The 24,696-nt window shown below is 37.8% G+C and overlaps 1 protein-coding gene across 6 annotated transcripts in view; it reads right to left on the bottom strand.

The window, feature by feature from the left end:
- The window catches only part of Crppa (CDP-L-ribitol pyrophosphorylase A), a 308,929-nt gene that overhangs the window by 44,824 nt on the left and 239,409 nt on the right, over positions 1 to 24,696 (bottom strand). For 2 of the 6 annotated variants that reach the window (XM_011243910.2, XM_011243907.3), the window contains exon 10: positions 16,648 to 17,284. The exons of 3 other annotated variants lie outside the window; for them this stretch is intronic. In XM_011243910.2, coding sequence (XP_011242212.1) covers positions 17,129 to 17,284 — 156 coding nt within the window. In that variant the 3' untranslated portion in view covers positions 16,648 to 17,128. Of the gene's footprint in view, positions 1 to 16,647; positions 17,361 to 24,696 lie in introns of those variants that run through there. One more of the 6 variants, XM_011243909.3, reaches the window with a different exon arrangement.

Below are 24,696 nucleotides of genomic sequence, written 5' to 3'. Positions count from 1 at the left end.
TTGAAAGAACCATATTTTATATGAAAAAGTTACTTCTTTTAAAAATAAAAGTTCTATGTTATATTATAGATATTTTTATGAAAAGACTTCTGAAATATATGGTATTCTAGATATAAATATTAATAAGCCTTTCATATTTTAATCTACTTTTGGTCAGACAACTGCCCCATAATATTTCCCACATCTTAATGAAAAGGAAAATCTGTGATACATTTCTTCCCATGTCTTATATTTACTTACTAATATTTTCAACTTCTTTCAAGATCCTCACAGATTATTCAAATACAACATTTATAAATTAAGTATAGAGGTATAATAAATCTCTGAAGAATAATGTATAATTGAAATTCTATCCTGTGTTAAATTTTAATGAGGTCTCAACTACCTTTAGATTTGTGGTATATTTACACATTATCAAGTCAACAGAGCAAAGAACAATGAATCAGCACACTAGCTCACCTACCGCTCAGTTTCCTCTTATCCACAAAAGGGGTCATACCATTTTACTACAGTAAATTAAAAGTGGACATTAAATCCCCCTATAATTTCAAGAAGAAAATACTTGTAGTGCATTTTATTACTGCATGGGCTTAGTGTTTCATATTTTATGCTCACAGATGACAAATGTTCTTGGGTAACAGAATATACTTATTTCTTGTGATTAGCTAAGTTAATATAATATTCCAAAGAACTGAGAATCATTCCTGGTGCTGAAGAAACAGCAGCTAGAATCTGCATCATGGTTATAGTACCCACATATGTTCAAACCCAAAGGAGAAACTCATCTACAGAAAATTCTACAAGTGGAACTCTTGAAGCTACTAGACACAAAAATGCCTGCTTCTTTATAGGTGACATAAACTCCATCGTTGAGATACAAAAACAAAACACTTAACTGAAAGAGTCTCTTGTCTTGTGACAATTTCAGGACCATTATAGAAATTCAACACTGGCAAAACACAGCAGTGACATATATGGACCCTGTGAGAGATCCTTTTAATCCAGAGCTTTATAAAATGCTGTTTGTCCATAGTTACCAGATGATGGTCTCCTATGGGAAAGAACTAAGAAAATCATTGGGTATAAAACTGCTACTCAGTCTCCACAGGAGGAGGCACATTAGTATTATGAAAATTATGTGCTAGTTAGTTTTTGTTACCAATAAACAAGCACAAATCTAACAAGGAAGAGAGAATTGTCTCAGTCAGATATACCTATGGACATTGCTGTTGGGCTTTTAATTGATTGCTCATTAATGTGGAAGGTTCCAGCTCACTGTGAGCAGTCTCACCCATGGGCAGGTGATCTTGGGATATATAGATATAGATAGATAAATACAGATAAAGATAGATACTAATTGAGATCTTAAAAACAGTTATCCCACATGAAGTGATAATGATCACCCCAAGAAACAGACTTTCTAACACAAACTTTAATACAAAGCATAGGAAATCTCCTTTCAAATTTTTGGCCAAGGCAAATACCAAAAGACATTCAAAACAATATGGGATATTGCCATTGCCCTGGTTTTCTTCCTGAACTGGAAATTAAGATCCTATTGCAGAAGACATGATATACTTCAAGCACAGTACTTGGTTTAAACAAACTGGAACTGATCTGGAAATCTCCTTCCTCCCTGAGGACTATCTCTCATGGTATCAGAAGGTGTTAGGCAAGATGACAAGGTACAAAAAGTTCAGTAGTCATATTTAGTTGTAAAGTCCATGAATCACATCAAGTACCAACACAGCAAGACATCCCCAGTGGTGCAACAGTAACACTTTTATCTTAAAATGCTGTCCAACTTGACTTAAGTAGTAGTCAGTGTGTGGGAACACCTGCCTTGTACAGGTTTGCTTGTAACCTTGCAAACTGTACATGGTTAGTGAGGTCATAGAGCCTAAAGGAGAAATCAGTACTTAGTTTTTCTAAACTTGTATCATTTGTAAGTGTATTCTTCTACATACTCATTCTTACCCTCATGGACAAGTGTAGTGCTCACTCCTCACTGAGGAGTCTTCTTTTTTTGCAAGACAGGAAGATAGAAATCTACAACTGGTTAAAATACACACAATAAGTGTAACAGGGTACATAGCTGCAGTTAGTATATCTGCAATATAGCCTGTATATGTAAGGCTCAGGGTATATCATGGAAGAGAAGGTACAAAGAACGTAAGAGCCAGAGGAGCAGGACACCTGCTGTTAGACAGTTTCTCCTAGATATGATAGGAAAGCTACCTGCATAGAGTCTCAATGCTATCTTTAACTAAATAAGACTAGCAAATGACACCACCACTTGACATACCAATATGTATAGGAAAATTTTCTCCAGGCCCCAGTCTTAGACAAAGAGCTACAGGTAATCAAGGATTATGGAGGGAGAGTAAATCAGAATCAGAATCAGGAACAACCATCCTTGTAGGTTAACCAATCCCAAGAAGTCAGCCATATACATATGTACATAAGAGCAATACTCATTATAACACTCACTAATAAGTAAAATTATAGAAAAGTAGTTATTAACCTGAGACCATACGCAGAGTTCATGATAGGAGTCGGAAGAAGAAGAAAAAAATGGGTGGAAATGATGTTACTATAGTATTTCTGTAATGAAATTCTAAAAAAATTAAGACAATTTAAATTAAATAAGGAATCTACAGTAATCTTTTTAAGGAATAATAAAACATAAGAAAGCATGGACAAAGTAAATAAGAAAACAATATAGGAATGAAAGAAATGTTTCATAAATGAATAAGAATCATTCAAAAGGGCAAATTAAGATAAAACTATATTTTAAAATCATACACTATTAGTAGGTAGGACTTATCCCTGAAGTGAAAAAAATGTTTAAATGCATGTGAATCAGCAAATATATTATGTTAAAAGCATGAAAGACCACTCACAATAGGATATTCTGAATAGAGGAAAAGCCAGTTGACAGAAATGAAACTACTCTGTCGTGAAATTTATTACAAAACTAAGTACAAAATAAAGGTGCTGCAACCTAATAAAAGCCAGACATACAGTGAACTCTACAACTGTCACCCAGCAGAGTGAAGGCCTGAAAGTTTTTATATTCAACATAGAAGTGGGCATTATAGCCAGACAGATGAGAAAGGAGAAAGAAAAAAAAAGTATTCAAATAGAAAATGAAGACACAAATGATGAATTTTGAAATGATAGAACTTTACCAACAAAAATAGTCTTAAATATTTCATTTAAAGTTTTGGGCTGGGTGTGGTGGTGTACACCTTTAATCCCAGCACTTGGGAGGCAGAGGCAGGCAGATCTCTGAGTTCGAGGCCAGCCTGGTCTACACAGTGAGTTCCAGGACAGCCAAGGCTACACAGAGAAACACTGTCTCAGGAAAAAAAAAAAGTTTTGGAAAATCCACCCTTTCAACTTAGCTCCAAACTTTGTCTCTGTAACTCCTTTCATGGTTATTTTGTTCCCTATTCTAAGGAGGAACAACGTAAGCACCCATTGGTCTTACCTCTTCTTGATTTTCTTGTGATCTGCAAATTGTATCTTGGGTGTTCTATGTTTCTGGGCTAATATCAACTTATCAGTGAGTGCATATCTATGACATTTTTTGTGATTGGGTTACCTCAGTAAGGATGCTATCCTCCAGATACATTCATTTGTCAAAGATACTATTGCATATGCCAGCAAGATTTTAATGAAGGGACCCTGGAAAAGCTGTCTCGGATGAGACTATGTCAGTGCCATGCAAATACAGAAGTAGATGCTCACAGTCAACTATAAGATGGAACACAAGGTCTCAATGGAGAGGCTATAGAAAGCACCCAAGGAGCTGAAGGGGTCTGCAACCCTATAGGTGGAACAACAATATGAACTAACCAGTACCCCCAGAGCTCAAGTCTCTAGCTGCATATGTAGCAGAAGATGGCCTAGTCAGCTATCACTGGGAAGAGAGGACCTTTGATATTGCAAACTTCATATGCCCCAGTACAGGGGAATACCAGGGAAAGAAGCAGGAGTGGGTGGGTAGGAGAGCAGGGCGGGGAGTGGTGGGGTGGGGATGGTACATGGAACTTTTGGGATAGCATTTGAAATTTGAAATGTATATAAAGAAAATATTTAATTTAAAAAGTGTTGGAAAAATACGTTCAATAAGTTCTTTCAGTTGTGGGTAACAAACTATACAAGATCACCTTTATTTCCATAAACTACAAAATAACATAAAATAGTAGCCAGGCACATCCAAACAAATGATGGAAATGAACAAAACCATACTAGACTTAAAAAGAGAAGTAGACACCATAAAGAAAACCCAAAGTGAGGCAACACTGGAGAAAGAAACCCTAGGAAAGAAATCTGGAACCATAGATGCAAGCATTAGCAACAAATACAAGAGATTGAAGAGAGAATCTCAGGTACAGAAGATTCCATAGACAACATCTGCACAACAATCAAAGGAAATACAAAACGCAAAAAGATACTAACTCAAAACATACAGGAAATCCAGGACACAATGAGAAGACCAAACCTACAGATAATAGGAGTAGAAGAGAATGAAGATTTTCAACCTAAAGGGCCAACAAATATCTTCAAAAAGATTATAGAAGAAAACTTCCCAAACTTAAAGAAAGAGATGCCCATGAACATACAAGAAGCCTACAGAACTCCAAATTGACAGGACCAGAAAAGAAATTCCTCCCGACACATAATAATCAGAACAAAATATATGCTAAATAAAGATAGAATATTAAAAGCAGTAAGGGAAAAAGGTCAAGTAACATATAGAGGCAAGCCTATCAGAATTACACCAGACTTTTCACCAGAGACTATGAAAGCCAGAAGATCCTGGACAGATGTTATACAGACACTAAGAGAACACAAATGCCAGCCAAACTTTCAATTACCATACATGGAGAAACCAAAGTATTACATGACAAAACCAAATTCACACATTATCTTTCCATGAATCCACCCGTTCAAAGGATAATAACAGAAAAAAAAAAAAAAACCAATACAAGGAGGGAAACCACATCCCAGATAGAGCAAGAAATTAATCCTTCAAAAAACCTAAAAGAAGACAGCCACAAGAAAATAATGCCAACTCTAACAACAAAAATAAAAGGAAGCAACAATTACTTTTCCTTAATATCTCTTAATATCAATGGACTCAATTCTCCAATAAAAAGACATAGACTAACAGACTGGCTACACAAACAGGACCCAAAATTTTGCTGCTTACAGGAAATCCAGGGGAAAAGACAGACACTACATCAGAATGAAAGGCTGGAAAACAATTTTCCAAGCAAATGGTCTGAAGAAACAAGCTGGAATAGCCATTCTAATATCTAATAAAATCGACTTCCAACCCAAAGTTATCAAAAAAGGCAAGGAGGGACACTTCATACTCATCAAGATAAAATCCTCCAAGAGGAACTCTCAATTCTGAATATCTATGCTCCAAATGCAAGGACAGTCACATTCATTAAAGAAATTTTAGTAAAGCTCAAATCACACATTGCACATCACATAATAATAGTGGGAGACTTCAACACACCACTTTCATCAATAGACAGATCATGGAAACAGAATCTAAACAGAGACACAGTATAACTAACAGAAGTTATGAAAGAAATGGATTTAACAAATATCTACACATTTTATCCTAAAACAAAAGGATATACCTTCTTCTTAGCACCTCATGTTACCTTCTCCAAAATTGGCTATATAATTGGCTATATAATTGGCCACAAAACAGGCATCAACAGATACAAAAATATTGAAATTGTGCCATGCATCCTATCAGATCACCATGGACAAAGGCTGATCTTCAATAACAACATAATTAATAGAAAGCCAACATTCACATGGAAACTGAACAATACTCTTCTCAATGATACCTTGGTCAAGGAAGGAGAAAAGAAAGAAATTAAAGACATTTTAGAGTTTAATGAAAATGAAGCCAAAACATACCCAAACTTACGGGACACAATGAAAGCATTTCTAAGAGGAAAACTCATAGCTCTGACTGTCTCCAAAAAGAAACTAGAGAGAGCACACACTAGCAGCTTGACAACACACTTAAAAGCTCTAGAACAAAAGGAAGCAAATTGACCCAAGAGGAGTAGATGGCAGGAAATAATCAAACTCAGGGACGAAATCAACCAAGTGGAAACAAGAAGAACTATTCAAAGAATCAACCAAACGAGGAACTGGTTCTTTGAGAAAATCAACAAGATAGATAAACCCTTAGCCAAACTCAATAGAGGGCACAGGGAAAGCATCCTAATTAACAAAATCAGAAATGAAAAGGGAGACATAACAACAGATCCTGAAGAAATCCAAAACACCATCAGATCCTTCAACAAAAGGCTATACTCAACAAAACTGGAAAACCTGGATGAAATGTATGAATTTCTAGACAGATAACAGGTAACAAATTTAAATCAAGATCAGGTTAATGATCTAAACAGTCCTATATCCCCTAAAGAACTCTAGCTGCATATATATCAAAAGATGGACTAGTCGGCCATCACTGGAAAGAGAGGCCCATTGGACATGCAAACTTTATATGCCCCAGTACAGGGGAATGCCAGGGCCAAAAAATGTGAATGGGTGGGTAGGGAAGTGGGAGGGAGGTTATGGGGAACTTTTGGGATAGCATTCTAAATGTAATTGAGGAAAATACGTAAAAATAAAAAATATTTAAAAAAAAAAAAGAAATAGAAGCAGTCATTAGTAGTCTCCCAACCAAAAAAACCCCAGGACCAGATGGGTTTAGTGCAGAGTTCTATCAGACCTTCAAAGAAGATCTAATTCCAGTTCCTCACAAACTATTCCACAAAATAGAAGCAGAAGGTACTCTACCCAATTCATTCTATGAAGCCACAATTACTTTGATACCTAAACCACAGAAAGACCCAACAAAGATAGAGAAGAACTTCAGACCAATTTCCCTTATGAATATCGGTGCAAAAATACTCAATAAACTTCCTGCTAACTGAATCCAAGAACACATCAAAACAATCATCCATCCAGACCAAGTAGGATTCATTCTAGGGATGCAGAGATGGTTTAATATATGGAGATCCATCAAGGTAATCCACTATATAAACAAACTCAAAGCCAAAACCACATGATCATCTCATTAGATGCTGAGAAAGCATTTGACAAAATCCAACACCCATTCATGATAAAAGTTTTGGAAAGATCAGGAATTCAAGGCCCATACCTAAACATGATAAAAGCAATCTACAGCAAACACGTAGCCAACATCAAGGTAAATGGTGAGAAGCTGGAAGCAATCCCACTAAAATCAGGGACTAGACAAGGTTGCCCACTTTCTCCATATCTATTGAACATAGTATTTGAAGTCCTGGACAGAGCAATTCGACAACAAAAGGAGATCAAGGGGATACAAATTGGAAAGGAAGACGTCAAAATATCACTTTTTGCAGATGATATGATAGTATATATAAGTGACCCTAAAAATTCCACCAGAGAACTCCTAAACCTGATAAACAGCTTCAGTGAAGTAGCTGGATATAAAATTAACTCAAACAAGTCAATGGCCTTTCTCTACACAAAAGATAAAGAGGATGAGAAAGAAATTAGGGAAACAATACCCTTCATAATAGCCACAAATATTATAAAATACCTCGGTGTGACTCTAACTAAGGAAGTGAAAGATCTGTATGATAAGAACTTCAAGTCTCTGAAGAAAGAAATTAAAGAATATCTCAGAAGATGGAAAGATCTCCCATGCTCATGGATTGGCAGGATCAATATAGGAAAAATGGCTATCTTGCAAAAAGCAATCCAAAGATTCAATGCAATCCCCATCAAAATTCCAACTCAATTCTTCAACGAATTAGAAAGGGCAATCGGCAGATTCATCTGGAATAACAAAATATCTAGGACAGCAAAAACTCTTCTCAAGGATAAAAAAAAAAAAAACCTCTGGTGGAATCACCATGCCTGACTTAAAGCTGTACTACAGAGCAATTGTGGTAAAAACTGCATGGTACTGGTATAGTGACAGACAAGTAGAACAATGGAATAGAATTGAAGACCCAGAAATGAACCCTCACACCTATGGTCAGTTGATCTTCAACAAGGGAGCTAAAACCATCCAGTGGAAAAAGGACAGCATTTTCAACAAATGGTGCTGGCACAACTGGTGGTTATCATGTAGAAGAATGCGAATTGATCCATTCCTATTTCCTTGTACTAAGGTCAAATCTACGTGGATCAAGGAACTCCACATAAAACCAGAGACAGTGAAACTTATAGAGGAGAAAGTGGGGAAAAGCCTGGAAGATATGGACACAGGGGGAAAATTCCTGAGTAGAACAGCAATGGCTTGTGCTGTAAGATCTAGAATTGACAAATGGGACCTCATAAAATTGCAAAGCTTTTGTAAGACAAAAGACACCATCAATAAGACAAAAAGGCCACCAACAGATTGGGAAAGGATCTTTACCTATCCTAAATCAGATAGGGGACGAATAGCCAATATGTATAAAGAACTCAAGAAGGTAGACTCCAGAAAATCAAATAACCCCATTAAAAAATGGGGCTAGAGCTAAACAAAGAATTCTCACTTGAGGAATACAGAATGGCTGAGTAGCACCTGAAAAGATGTTCAGCATCCTGAATCATCAGGGAAATGCAAATCAAAACAACCCTGAGATTCCACCGCACACCAGTCAGAATGGCTAAGATCAAAAATTCAGATGACAACAGATGCTGGCGAGGATGTGGAGAAAGAGCAACACTCCTCCATTTTTGGTGGGATTGCAAGCTTGTACAACCACTCTGGAAATCAGTCTGGTGGTTCCACAGAAAATTGGACATAGTACTACCAGAGGATCCAGCAATACCTCTCCTGGGCATATATCCAGAAGATGTTCCAACTGGTAAGAAGGACACATGGTCCACTATGTTCATAGCAGCCTTATTTATAATAGCCAGAAGCTGGAAAGAACCCAGATGCTCCTCAACAGTGGAATGGATACAGAAAATGTGGTACATTTACACAATGGAGTACTACTCAGCTATTAAAAAGAATGAATTTATGAAATTCCTAGCCAAATGGATGGACCTGGAGGGCATCATCCTGAGTGAGGTAACCCAATCACAAAAGAACTCACATGATATGTACTCACTGATAAGTGAACATTAGCCCAGAAACTTAGAACACCCAAGATACAAGATACAATTTGCAAAACAAATGAAACTCAAGAAGAACGAAGACCAAAGTGTGGACACTTCACCCCTACTTAGAATTGGGAACAAACCACCCATGGAAGGAGTTACAGAGACAAAGTTTGGAATTGAGATGAAAGGATGGACCCTCTAGAGACTGCCATATCCAGGGATCCATCCCATAATCAGCCTCCAAACGCTGACACCATTGCATACACCAGCAACATTTTGCTGAAAGGATCCTAATATAGCTGTCTCTTGTGAGGCTATGCCGGGGCCTAGCAAACACAAAAGTGGATGCTCACAGTCAGCTATTTAATGGATCACAGAGCCCCCAATGGAGGAGCTAGAGAAAGTACCCAAGGAGCTAAAGGGGTCTTCAACCCTATAGGTGGAACAACAATATGAACTAACCAGTACCCCCTAGAGCTCTTGTCTCTAGCTACATATGTATCAGAAGATGGCCTAGTCGGCCATCATTGGAAAGAGACGCCCATTGGTCTTGCAAACTTTATATGCCTCCTTACAGGGGAACACCAGGGCCAATAAGTTGGAGTGGGTGGGTAGGGGAGTGGGGGGGAAGGTATGGGGGACTTTTGAGATAGCACTGGATATGTAAATGAAGAAAATATTTAATGAAAAAAAAAAAACAACAAAAAAAGATAGTAGCCAGGTGTGGTGAGGCATATCTTTAATTATAGTAGTGGAGAGGCAGAGGCAGGAGGATATCTGTTCAAGGCAAACCTGTCTACATAGTGAGTTCTAGATATCCAGATATTCATAATATATCACTGTTTCAAAAACAAACAAATAAATAACAACAAAAGATAGCAATAAATATAGCCAAGAAGATGAATTATTTGTACATTAAGCAGTATAAAACACTGATGAAATAATTTAAGATAGTATAAATGAAAGGAATCCCCTGTCCATGGGATGGAAGAGTAGTTTCTAAGTGTCTACACTACCCACAATTATGTAAAGATTTAACATGACATGAACCTAATTCAAACGACAGTTCTAAGTGAAAAAGAAAATCTTATAATTTATATAAAGCCACATAATTCCCTTAGTGGTCAGAGTGGCCTTGACCAAAAGGAACAGCTCCAGAGGCACCACACATTTCAATCATTACAAGTCTGCAGTATTTAAAACAGTAGAGCAATTGGCAGAACAGCAGGAATACAGATCGGTTAGACCAAATAAATCAGAAGTAATATGCATTCACCATTATTTGGTCTTCCACAAGAATGCTAGGAACACACATTGAAGAAAAATAGTTCTTTCATTCAATGGTATCAGAAAAATAATACTTAGCCATGTGTAAGAATGATAAGTGGATATTAGCCAAAATGTTCAGATTATGCATGATATAACTCACAGTTCATATGAAGCCTAACAAGAAGGAAGGCCCAAGTGTGCATGCTTCAATCCTATTTAGAAGGGGGAACAAAATAATCAGAGGAGGCAGAGGGTGGCAGAGGAGAGGAGGAAGAAAAAGGGGGGCAGGATTAGATATGGGGGAGACAGGAGAGAAAGCCCGGAGGGCCAGGAGAATGAATAGAAATGTGCAACAGTGTAGGGTGGGAGACAGGAACAGGGATCCTCTAGAAAGCTCCAGACACCAGTGATGTGAGAGGCTCCTAGGCCCAAAAATGTCCAACAGAGGAGAGATGGAACCTAAAGAGACCATGTCCAGTAGATAGACAATAGTAGATGCGCCCCAGTTGAGGGATGAGACCAACCACCCATCTCAAAATTTTTGACCCAGAACTGTTCCTGTCTAAAGGAAATGTTGGGACAAAATGGAGCAGAGGCTGAAGGAAAGGCCATTCAGAGACTGGCCCAAGTGGGGATCCATTCTATGAGGAGGCATAAAACCCTAACATTATTACTGATGCTATGTTGTGCTTGCAGACAGAAGCATGGCATGACTGCCCTCTGAGAGGATCTATCAGAACCTGACTGAGACAGATGCAGATACAGTCAACCATTGGACTGAGCTCAGGAACAACTATGGAAGAATTAGGGTAAGGGCTGAAGGAGCTGAAGGGGACTGCAACCCCATAGGAAGAACAACAATACAAACTAAACAGACTCCTCAGAGTTGCTGGGGACCAAACCACAAACCAAAGAGCATACATGGTCTGATCTGTGGTCTCTGGTAAATATGTATCAGAGGACTGTCTTGTCTGGCCTCAATGGGAAGGAATGTGCTTGGTCCTATGGAAGCTTGATGCACCAGAGAAGGGGGATGCTAGAGGGGTGAGGTGGGAGTGGGTAGGTGGATAAGCACCCTCTTAGAGGCAAAGGGGAAGGAGGATGGGGTGGGAGGCTCATAGAGAGGCTACTGGGAAGAGGGATAACATTTGAAATATAAATAAATAAAATAATAAAAAATGTTCAAAGGACTCAATGATGATACATTTCATACAGAAAGACATTCAACAGCCAGAGTTTATATAAAAATGTGCTCAACATTAACGAATTACCAACACACATTGTACAGATTCAAAGACCAACATGATGAAAGATGACAATTTTGTAAAGAACATGAAGAAAAGTGAACTCTTCTATTGTGTTTTAAAAAAAATGTGCCTTGGAACAAACATTATTGCCAACAGTACAGAAATGCACCCCAAAATTAAGACTAGAGCTAACTAATACAGCAATTTTACTTTTTAATTATATGTCAAAAGAAATGGAATTATAATCTTGAAAACACATCTGTCGACCCATGGTAGCACTAGTCATAATAGTTGAGGTATAGAAACAGGAAGAGAATCCAGTGATTGATGGGGGATATAATGAAACTGTGAAACAGAGTAATTCTGCTAGGAAAGAGGGAAGTTCCATCTACAATCAGTAGCAATGTGGTTCAATAAAGAAGACACAGTTTGAGTCTGCTTCCCTACAGTACAACAAAATTAATGAGATAACTAACCAAGTCAGGAAGATAGGTTTTGGTTGTGGTTTGCTGTTGTTTTCACAGTTTTGTAATTTTTGTTCCATGGTTGTTTGGCCTGTGTGAAGTCATGGCAGGAGGGCACAGCAAGAAAGCCTTCACCTCATGACCTTTTCAGGTCATTTCATATCCAATAGCAGCAGATGAAATAAGTCAGGCAATGGAAGACATTAAATGTCTCATCTTACCTACACACAGAGCCTAATCAACAACAACAAAAATATGTAACTTTACAAACTATGAGTGAAGTAAGAGGTAATTTCCAGGAGCTAAGGCACAGGGGAAAGGTGCCTGGTAGTTGAAAGTGCAAAGTTGTTACAAGATGAAGCTGCTCTTGTAACTCAATATAGTGACTAAAGGTGCATGGTTATTTTTATACTCCCACTCAGTTCAGAGTAGACTATAAAAGTTCTTTCATAGATGGAAGCTAAAGGGACCAGTGTCAGGAGATAGGTATGTTAAATACCTTGATGGTAGTCATTTAACAAAGAACAATATGTAGGAAGACATCACATAGTACTGTTGCCCCACATTAGGTGCCATCTGTTGCAGGACCGATTATAAATGAGAATGGCTCTATTGCCAGCAACAGTGGGGCACAGGGCTTCAGCCAGGTGATCTCAACTGCATAAAGTTATGGAAAACATATAAATATGTAAGACTACAAAGGGAAATAGTGACAAAATGTACTGACTATCAGGTGTGATTCTCATGAGTGCCTTAGAGAAAAGGATAGTCAGACACAATGATACAGAATGCTCACCTATAAAGTTTGAAGAGAAAGTATTTCTTGACTAGATCTGGGGACTGAGGATATAGCTAAACTGGTAGAGTGTTTGTTTAGCATGCATTAAGCCCTGGGTATATTCTCAGAATTGCATAAATCCCAAAATCCCAAACATGGTAGCTTAGGTCTATAATTGTAGAATTTTGAGGTAGAAGCAAGAAGATCAAAAGTTCTAAAGCATCTTTGGCTCACAGGAAGTTTGAGGCTTGATTAAATATTTGAGAGCTTATCTAGGAGGAGGAAAATGAGGAGGAGGAGGGAGAGGAAGAGGAGGAGGAAGAGAAGGAAGAGGAAGAGGAGGAGGAAGAGGAAGAGGAAGAGGAAGAAAATAACAACAAAGGACAAGGAGAGATAAGAAGGCAGGGAAGGGAAAGATAATAGGAAGAGAAAAGAGATGTAGATAAACCCGTGGGCATCTGTAATTAGATCTATGAGGTATTGCCACTCTTGTCAAAATGAAATAAACATTATTGGAAAACAAGAATACACTACAAAGTATAACCACGTGAAAAGAGATTCAAATACCTGACCTAGAGTCTGATATAGTAAACTCAACACAAAATTTGCATAATACATAAATATACTTCAAAACACTCCAGATAAGAGTCAAATAAGATAATGACAGACAACAAAAACTATAATGCTATGAAGTTAAAATGTAAAAAATAATTACATTTAAAACACCCAGAAATGCACAAAACTTTATCGATGGTTTCTGAAATGTTGAGACAGACATAAAGGGGAAATGGTTAGAAATTTTGGTAAGAATTAGGTTATTAGTGATCTCCCATTCCATTTCTAAGCTATAAGCTCTAAGCCTCAGTTTACTATTGTGTATTTATTGTTTGGGCTTTAGATAAATGTTTTTCAATGCCATCTGGGTTAAGTAGACTCCTTTAGGCTGTGTTTCCTGAATACTAAAGGCAACATACACTATGTCTCCTGTAATGGTATACAGTATTCATCATTTAACAAATATATTTAACTATACTGTGATTTATTTGGGAGAAAGAAATCAATATTTAAGTATTCTGTGATATTTCCAATATTTAAACCCCACAAAGCCAAAATGTGGAAGACAGTGTAAGCTAAGAGAAAACTGCATAACATGTGCTGTGCTCCTCAGTCCACCAACACCATCAACGTCACCACAAACAGGGAATGACTCTATTGGGTAATAAATTAACTAATGAAAAATATGCTGTGCTCTTAAATCTAATAGAAAATATCACAAAAATGTGAGTCCACTAAGTGTAACATTTTATGTAAAAGCAAATAGAGAAATTACCAATTAAAATATTGTGAAATAACAGAAAAAAATAACATTAGGTGATGTAGGTTAAATGTTTATATTGATTATATTGAATAGAATACATTTTACAGAAGACTTTAAATTATATTATATTATAAATGAATTTTTAAATGGAAAACCCTATAATTTTTATATAAATTTTAAAAGCCTCAAGTTATCCATAATTATTCTTTTTTTTTTCTTTCCATTTTTTATTAGGTATTTAGCTCATTTACATTTCCAATGCTATACCAAAAGTCCCCCATACCCACCCACCCCCACTCCCCTACCCGCCCACTCCCCCTTTTTGGCCCTGGCGTTCCCCTGTTCTGGGGCATATAAAGTTTGTGTGTCCAATGGGCCTCTCTTTCCAGTGATGGCCGACTAGGCCATCCTTTGATACATATGCAGCTAGAGTCAAGAGCTCCGGGGTACTGGTTAGTTCATAATGTTGATCCACCTATAGGGTTGCAGATCCCTTTAGCTCCTTGGGTACTTTCTCTAGCTCCTCCATTGGGAGCCCTGTGATCCATCCATTAGCTGACTGTGGGCATCCACTTCTGTGTTTGCTAGGCCCCGGCATAGTCTCACAAGAGACAGCTACATCTGGGTCCTTTCGATAAAATCTTGCTAGTGTATGCAATGGTGTCAGCGTTTGGATGCAGATTATGGGGTGGATCCCTGGATAAGGCAGTCTCTACATGGTCCATCCTTTCATCTCAGCTCCAAACTTTGTCTCTGTAACTCCTTCCAAGGGTGTTTTGTTCCCACTTCTAAGGAGGGGCATAGTGTCCACACTTCAGTCTTCATTTTTCTTGAGTTTCATGTGTTTAGGAAATTGTATCTTATATCTTGGGTATCCTAGGTTTTGGGCTAATATCCACTTATCAGTGAGTACATATTGTGTGAGTTCCTTTGTGAATGTGTTACCTCACTCAGGATGATGCCCTCCAGGTCCATCCATTTGGCTAGGAATTTCATAAATTCATTCTTTTTAATAGCTGAGTAGTACTCCATTGTGTAGATGTACCACATTTTCTGTATCCATTCCTCTGTTGAGGGGCATCTGGGTTCTTTCCAGCTTATGGCTATTATAAATAAGGCTGCTATGAACATAGTGGAGCATGTGTTCTTATTACCAGTTGGGGCATCTTCTGGATATATGCCCAGGAGAGGTATGCTGGATCCTCCGGTAGTACTATGTCCAATTTTCTGAGGAACCACCAGACGGATTTCCAGAGAGGTTGTACAAGCCTGCAATCCCACCAACAATGGAGGAATGTTCCTCTTTCTCCACATCCTCGCCAGCATCTGCTGTCACCTGAATTTTTGATCTTAGACATTCTGACTGGTGTGAGGTGGAAAGAATATACACATGTTAAATGGGGTCTTTGAGACAACTCCACTACCTTCCTTACAGTGAATTTGAAACATCAACAGAATTGTTTAAAAGAAGTTATACTATACTCATTATTTTTACTATTTAAACAAATGCTTATATACTAGCAATATTAGAATTGAAATATGATCAAAATAAGGTTAGCACATAATAAAAATACTGAATTTCTCTTTAAAGATTCAAAGAAATCATAGTATAATTTTTCCTTTAGTTAATAAGATTACTCTAAGTTTAAAGTTAAAAACACATTTTTAAAATCATTTCAAATATATTGGGTGTTTGACACATTGGCTAAAAATGCACATGAAATATAAATAAACTATAAATAAAACAAAACAGAACAAAGCTCAAGTGAATGTTCAAGTTCAATCACACTTTAATGAAACACATGAAAAACAAAACATGCCTTCACCTCTGAATGGGATTTGTCTGCAGAAGGTAGCATAACTGGTAACTCTTTAAAACTCTGTGGTATATAAAAATTTTTATATACCTGAAAACACTGTAGACTGGGTCCAATTAAAGAGCAATAGGTTGCTGGGGTGGCCATGTTGTGGTCCACAGTTTGTGCTGGGTAGGACACTGATTGCCTTTTGCTTAGCAGCTTGCCTAGCACGTTCTCATACTATGGGAGGTACTCCTTAGGGAAGAAGCTCCAGGTCAGATCCAGCTGTCCACAAAAGTTTCCCTGCCAGTTCTGGAGGCAACCAGCATCAATTACAATTGTGTCTATTGTTTTGGGAGTCTCTGAGACTCCTATAACCAGCAACTGGAAGGGAGGTTTCCCATGGTCAACACTGGCTTTTTGATAGACAATCTAATTGCTCTGAAGGGGAGCATTATCAACCTGTGTGACATAACTCAATCTCTGTATCTCTCTCATCTCCCTCTGTCTCTCTGCCTCTGTCTGTCTCTCTCAATGTTTAATTGTGTCAGTCTGTCTGTCTGCCTGTCTGCCTGTCTCTGTGTCTCTGTGTGTGTGTGTCTCTCTCTCTGTCTTTTTCTCTAACTAACACACACACACACACACACACACACACACACACACACACCATATGTATTTTTAAGTCAGCTTATAAAATAATATGTTTCACTGTAGCTTTTTGAGACATTTATAGTGTTGGCTTATCTTTTCTTTCTCCTTCTAACTCTGTCTTATCATCTCTACCCATCCTCATTTAAAGTCTACCCCCAGGTTTTTTTTATTTGTCGTAGGACCTGTGGCTCATCCATCTCTCTAGTGCATTTTCTCTCTGCTCCCTCTCCCCTCTTCTTATGGTACTTTTTTAATTGCCTGGCTTCTGTAGTTACTTCAGGTTTTCTACTCAAATCTAAAGATTTGGAGCTAGGATCTACAAATAAGAAACATGTGTTTGACCCTTTGAAGCTGTGTTACCTCACTCAGTAAAATATTTTCCAGTCTTATCCACTTACCTGAAAAAGTGATTTCATTTTTATCTTTAAAGCAGAACAGGATTCTAATTGTATAACACACTGCCATTATCCTTTTATCAAATGAAGACCACCTAGGTTAAATTTGCTTCCTAACTCATAGATCAGAAAAGGATGAGCAAGAATACATACAGTAGATATTGAGTCCTGTGTGTTTGGAGTCTTGCAGACTGGTTTCCATGGTGACCACATCAGTTTGCAATCCTACCAACAGTAAATGAGGGTGCCCTTTACTCCTCATAATCAGCTGCATTGGTTTTCAGGTTCTTAGTCATCCTGACTGAGGTAAGATGAAATATCAGTCATTTTAATTTACATCTTTCTATTTGCTAAGGATTTTGAATACATTAAAAGTTGTTTCTTAGCAATTTATTATCTCTTCCTTTGAGAAATCTGTTTAGAAACATATCCCACTTTTAAAAAGGTGTAATGTCCTGATCAATAGGAAGTAATGTGATACTGTAAAACTAGCAAACTACCCACTGCTGAAGGATCACAGACCCTAAAAAACGAACCTCCTATTGCCATTTTCCTAAGCCAACATAATTTCTAACTGCATTCTAAATACTCATCATTTCACCCAAAATAAATATAGCTCTTACCCCTTTCATTTGGTTTCACGATAGATGAAGCTACTGGAGAAGAACCACAACTCGTCAGAATATAGGGATTGACTGCTGGGTGGCCAGCTCCAGCTGATATATCTACTTACAATTAATGATCAGAGCTTATGAAAGCCGAGGAGATGGAAACACCCAAAGAGTCAGAAGATCAGAAAGCCTGCTAAATCTTCTAGGCTTGAGGAAGAGGTTGCTTGAAATCTCAGCATATTTTTCTAGAAAAAAGCCTGCGTAATGAGCGCACCAGTGATGCGCCATCGTGTGTGTGTGTGTGTGTGTGTGTGTGTGTGTGTGTGTGTATGTGTGTGTGTGTGTGTGTGTGCATTTCACAAGGGTAACCCCTATATAGAGAAGCACAGTCTTTAATGCTTTCAGCGAAAGAAAGAATCCATTCTCCTAAATGCAGCTCCCTGAGAGGTCATCCCACCCGAAGTATTGTGCTTAAAGATACGGACATGCAAGCAACACTAAGTGGACTCAGTAGCTTGTGTCTATTTGTGTGTGTATGTGTGTATAAATATTGTAGAAAAAGGAAGGGTATTGATTTGGAGAAGGCATAGGTGCACATGAGGAGACTTGGAATGTGAGCCAGATGAGTGGAAATGGCATTGAGAACATATTTACATGTCAAATTCACAGAAAGAATTAAATTTAAAAAGAAATATACATTGGGTTTAGTTTCTTTCATGAATCAATTTTTACTTTCTGACCAGTATATGCATCTGAGGATGAACAATGTATTTTAGAAACAAACTAAATTAGTGTTGTTTATTCTTCCACACAAATCTCACTTTGCCCATATGCATTATGGTGAATTGTGATTTTCTTTAATTGATAAAATTTTACACTTTAGTTTTCATGAATTCAAAATTTGAACATTTAGGACAATAAACCCTGCTGCTGGTAGCTTCTTTGGCTTTAGTTAAGCTTACCTTTAAGTTAAACTAAATTAAATTTTGGGTGATTGAGCATATCCTAAGATCTGTTAACCTATCAGAAGATCTATAAACCTATTAGAACAGCTCACTGACAAGCTCTGTTCATAATTTGTTGATTTGGAAATTACCTGTGAGGTATGAAATTATTCATAATATTGAACCAATCAAACACTTCTACAGGACCAGTTTTAGTTGGTAGCCCATTTTTGCTTAGCCTGAACACTAAGAATTACACTATATTTTTTAAGAGGAAAATAAAAAAAAAGAATGGGATTGGAGGAAAAGAAAGAGGGAAAGCGAAGAGAAAATGGGATTATGTAACAGACTATAAAAAGTCTACAGATTCCTGGTATAATACACTATTTTTGCTTTTAATTAAAAAATTTTAATTTAGCAAATTTTATTGCATAATTATATAATATGTAAATATGTAATATATGTGGAAATCAAAGTGAACCACAAGTAACCAACACTCGGCCACATGAACATTAACCAAGACCAGATTCATGTGGAGTGTTCTCTCTCTCTCTCTCTCTCTCTCTCTCTCTCTCACTCTCTCTCTCACACACACACACACACACACACACATGCACATACATACATGCTCACACATGAACACACAGAGGTTCACACACTGATACATGCACGTACAAACACACATACACATGCTCCCGTTCCTGCACACACAGACATGCACACACAAACACTCCCCACACATACACCATATAGCTTCAATAATCTCTGAGTAGCAGGAAAAATTATACAAGATGCTTCAGTGATTCCATCTCAGATTGTTCCATGTGATTGACGTTATGGCGTCCATCTTACAGAGTGAGCCAGAAGCCCTGGGAGATTAAATAGTTTTCCTTAGAGAGATACATTATCCCACTGGAGAGCACTTGAGAATTGTACTCTAAACAGCAGCATCATGCCCGTATTCTCCCTCTGTGATAAACTTTGAGAAAGCATAATGGCGTGGCAAGCACTGAATGAAATGTCAAGTTAGAGAGGAGCTGCTATTTTCCTGTAATCCTAGCTCATAAGAGACAGAAATAGTTAAATCAAGAGGTTCAGCTTTGGCTACTTCATAAGTCTGCCTAGGCGACATGAGACTGGATGTGCATGTGCCGTGTGTGTGTGTGTGTGTGTGTGTGTGTGTGTGTGTGTTGTATTTTCACCTTGTGTTAAAACAATTCTTATTGACTTATGTCTATGGCAACAGAAGACAGAATTTAGCCCGTAAACCTAAAATTATAATTATGCCATTCCGTTGAGACAAGTCTATGCACAAAGCTTGAGTAAGGTCATGATGCAAGCAGAAGATTTCACTCAGTAGCTGATGCAGTGTCCTGCCATTCACACGCTGGAATGAACCAGAGGAATATAAAATAAATCAAAATGTTTTAATTTCAAGAATTTTAACTATACACACACTTGTTGAGTCCTGATTAAATTGTACAGTGTTTATTTCACACACAAATTACATGTTGAATGTGAATCAAACAGATGATCTTTGACACATGTGCATTTTGTAAGTGTATTTTAATGAATGTAGTCTTAGTCTTTTCAGATAGATAAAGACCAAGGATTTGATTTGAGGGTTTGTTGTTGTTCTTGGTTTTGTACCAAAACATGGATATATTGTCTACATTTCTTTTTATTAATTTGCTAATATATTGATATTTACCACTGACCCTGTTTTGAACATTTTAAAAATAATGTCATTATTCATAATGAATCTGTATTACATTAGAACATAAAGCAGCATAGTTTTAGATATACATTTTTGATTTTTTTCCCAAAGCTATGAGCTTGATGCTACTACCATAAATAGTCTACATAGATCTACCACTTTCTAATTTCAATGGTACAAACAAACTCTGGAAACCACATCCTTGCCACATCTATACTAGTTGAAAGTTGACAGACATGAGACAGGTAACAGAGCTCCTATGCTGAACTCACAGGATTAGTCACTGGCACACATTGATTCCTAAGCATGTACAGTAGAAGCACAGAAATATGGCCAAGTTAAACAGATCAATTAAATAGTCTTCCATCTCAGTTAGTGTGGAAAGCTCTGCTCCCTGAAGTCTGATTGGATGGGTGAAGGGGACAATTCAGGTGGCACAGGAACATATTTAGGGTTAACTCATATTTTTAAGTAAACAAACACCAGCAAAGCTAAATTCTGTATGATTTTTCTGCACTCCTTTCTAAAATGCTATGGAATTATATTTTCTAGAGCCTCAGAAGAAACATGCTTGGTTTAATACGTGAAAACATTGGGCCAGGTTCAGACTGAAAAACAGCTTTAGGATCAATACTCAGTGTTGTTGCATTTCAATATGTCAGTCAGACAAGATTTTGGCTAACTTTATCCACCCATGCACTTTGTAGCCAATTGCCCATCTCAGACAGACACTGGCAACTTTTGCAAAGGGTTGTGCCAAGGAGGTCATTTCCTTTTTTTTTTTTTTTTTTTTTTTTTTTTTTGTGGCTTGTATGAGTAGGGGGAAGAAAAATCTAAACATGTCCCTAGACTTGAGAACAAGGTGACAGAAGTTTTGGTCACACACAGCATCTACCCTCTAGAGACCACTGTAGTTTTGCATGACTCTCTCAGGAGCCAGGTGCTATGAAGGAATCAATAAAATGAAATTTCTGCTTCTACAAACATCCCATTCTAGGTCATTTCAGAATGTTTCTGTTTCCACCAGACCATTAAGGTTTCGTAGCAAGAAATCATTCTTCATGCCAAACAATCAAAATGTAAAACAAACAAACAACAATTGGGAAGAGGAGGGTCTAGAACTATGAAAATATGAGGGAAGACTAGAATGTAGAAAGTGCCCACTAGATAGCTGGCTCCTCAGTTAAGAGTGTGCACTGCTTTTACAAAGAACCTGAGTTCAATTCTCAGCACCAATAACAGGCAGTGCAACAAGAGCCTGTAAGGGTAAACTCAGATTCAGGGAAGCTGATACCTCTGGTCTTCCCATGTAACTGTAGTCATGTGTTTGCATGCATGCACACACGCACAAGCACACCCACACACACATACACACATGCAAATACAAAAACACAATTTAAAATGAGTAAATATTTAAAATAATATAAACTATAAACATAGAATTTTCATTTAATTTGAAGAAGCTGATGAGACACCTCAAATATGCCAAAACTTTCGATTTAAGACCAAACAATATGTTTTCTTGATTTTGCAAAAGGCAAAATGAATAAAATGATAGCCCAATGCAGCATAGAAAATTATCAGTGAATGTTTATTCCTTTGTATCACTCTTCTTCTTTAGCCTGTTCTTAAATTAATCACTGTGGTAATAGTGCATCACAAGGGGCTCCCTAGAAAGGGAAGAGACACTGATGGTTTTGACGGAGGATGTCTCCTCCCTTTCAGAGAGGAGCATCCGCCCTTCCTGGTTTCCTTCAAGAGAAAAAAATGACAATCTTTTGGCTGTCCTGCAGGTCACTATGTAATACAGGATGGCACCACTGCTTCTGCCCCCCCCCTCCAGTACAAAGAATACAAAGACCGCAGGCCTGCACCACAACTCCTCACCAGAAGGGCATGTTTTAAGCTTACTCTGGTTATTTTGACGTGTGGCAACAAAGTTAAAACAGAAAAGAAGAGAAATAAAAGTAGAGTTATACAGAGTACCTAGAAGGACATCTGGGAGTTGTAAGACTATTCTCTTATGCAAATAATAGGATTCTGAGACAAAGGAGTCAGCTAAAAGCAAGTCTTCTGGAAAACTAGTTTAACTATATTAATAGTGGTACTAGTTAAATTCTAAACGAAAACACATGTTTCAGCTCCCTCACTGAGCTGCTGCCTGTCTGTGAGACACTCCTCTGCTGGACACCACCACTGTGCAGACAGTAAGCAAGCGAGAAGCACAGAACAATTCTAGACTCCACCCCCTCCTTTGGCCTGTGGCCCTCCACACTCATCAGTTCTGCGCCCAAGTCTTTTGAGCCTACCTTGGACTCTCCATCTTCACTGGAAGTCTCAAATTCTAGCCAACTGCCAAAGTGTTTACATCATTTTCACTTGTACCTAATTCTGCTCCTCTAACAGATGCAGAAAGCTGTTCTGGAAGAGACCTTTCCTGACAACAACTCAGATCACACTGTGCTCTTCTGCCCACCTTCTGTCACCTATAACTTTACTTAAAAATTGAATTGCAACACCGACATAATTTGAAAATGCAATGAGAATCATTTTGTCCTTTAACGTGGTTAAGATAAGGAGGGATGCCCACTTCAGATTGCTTGGAATTATTAGATATTTGGTGACAAACGTTTAGCTATCATTGAATTCATAAATATTGTAATTACAAAACAAGATTTTGGTTTTATTGACAAAGGAAAATGTGCAATTTGTATAGCTTTATGTATGCTATTAGATGAACATATATAGAATAGTTTATAGAAGGAGATGTAGACTAAATTTTATGGAATAAGCTAAATAAGAACATCATTCCTCATTACATGCAATTACAACAATACAAAAACAGTAATGTAGCTTGAAATATGAATTTTCTATGTTTTATGCTTAAGAAAATGATTGTGAAAGATTTTATAGAAAAGTGAATTCAAGAAATATCTTCCTTTACTTCTGGGGTTTTAGGGTCACTGCCTAGGACCTGCTGACTACGATCTTCACAGCAGAAGTCCAGCTGCCTGATGTTTCTTATCTCACCCCACATCTGCACTGCCAGAACTCCTTGTGCCAACGACCCCTCAAGCCTGCCACCTTATATTCTACATTGTAAATGTCGATACCCAGGCTTTAGAAGCTGGTATAGAAACATTGTCGGAGGTCTTCTATGGCAAGAGCATTCCTGTCTGCAATCCCTCCAGGTCCCGCATTGCTGTACTCATACAGAGTTCCCTTCTTGATTCCTAAATTTCTATTTAGTAAGAAACCAAATCTTGAACATGGTAATAAATACTTAGCAATACATTTCTTTTCTTTTCTTTTTTTATAAACAATTTTTTATTAGATAATTTTCTTCATTTACATTTCAAATGCTATCCCGAAAGTCCCCTATACTCCCCCACCCCCACCCCAGCCCTGCTCCCCAACCCACCCACTCCCGCTTCCTGGAACACATGTGAGAACCAGTGAGGTCCCACAAAACCTCCTAAACTTTACTAGCCACAGTCATTGCTCTTGGTCCTCATCCAGAACTTGAATGCAAGACCCCATTGCTTAATCTTTCATTACAGCTGGTAGAGCCCTAGAGTTTCATCCCGATTGGTTAGCTTTCATAGCACTAGAAGGTGCTGAGCGAGCTACCACAGGAGAAAAGAAATGGTCAATCATACCTGCCTATGAATCCTCAAAGTTACAATATGATTAGCTAAGTAATAAACACCTACTTGTTCGATGGTGACAAGAACATCAAGTCAGTAATCAACGACTTTCTGATTGGGTTTAAGTCACAACCCACAACATGAAACCAATCATTTGTACCATTATCTGGTGAAGAAGCTATGGAAACAGCATATAGAAGTTAGGGGATAACACACTACGTTTATGGATCTAAATGGACACCCCATTAAATCAACCACCAATAACTTATCATTATACTCACGGATCAATGTGTTACTCACCCCTCCTCTGAGGAGCGTATATGTGAACTAGATGGACTAGATGGTGAATAACAGAGTCTCACAACTTCCCAAGGTAATAGATATATAACTTTGAGAGTAATGGGTATGATTAGCTTAGGGATCAGTGCAGAGGAAGATGTAGAATGAATGTAAAAGGCTGAAGCAATGGATGAGTTTGTAAAGAAAACATATGGACACAACAGAAAGCTCACATATGAACTGACAACAGTTGTGATAATGCGTAAAAATCTTCTCCATGCCAACATCCAGCCAAATCCCAGCATAGAAAGGGGAGTAAAAGCAAGCAAGTCTGTGCAATGAATGGCAATTGTTAGCTGCTGGGAGTGGGGGAGTTTTCTCTAGGACTGTAGTTGCTGCTAAATTGGCTACTATACAGTGGAGAGCCACATATCCAAAA

Source organism: Mus musculus, chromosome 12 (genome assembly GCF_000001635.26).
Source record: "Mus musculus strain C57BL/6J chromosome 12, GRCm38.p6 C57BL/6J".
Lineage (NCBI taxonomy): Eukaryota > Metazoa > Chordata > Mammalia > Rodentia > Muridae > Mus > Mus musculus.
This window is presented reverse-complemented; position numbering and strand designations above follow the sequence as displayed.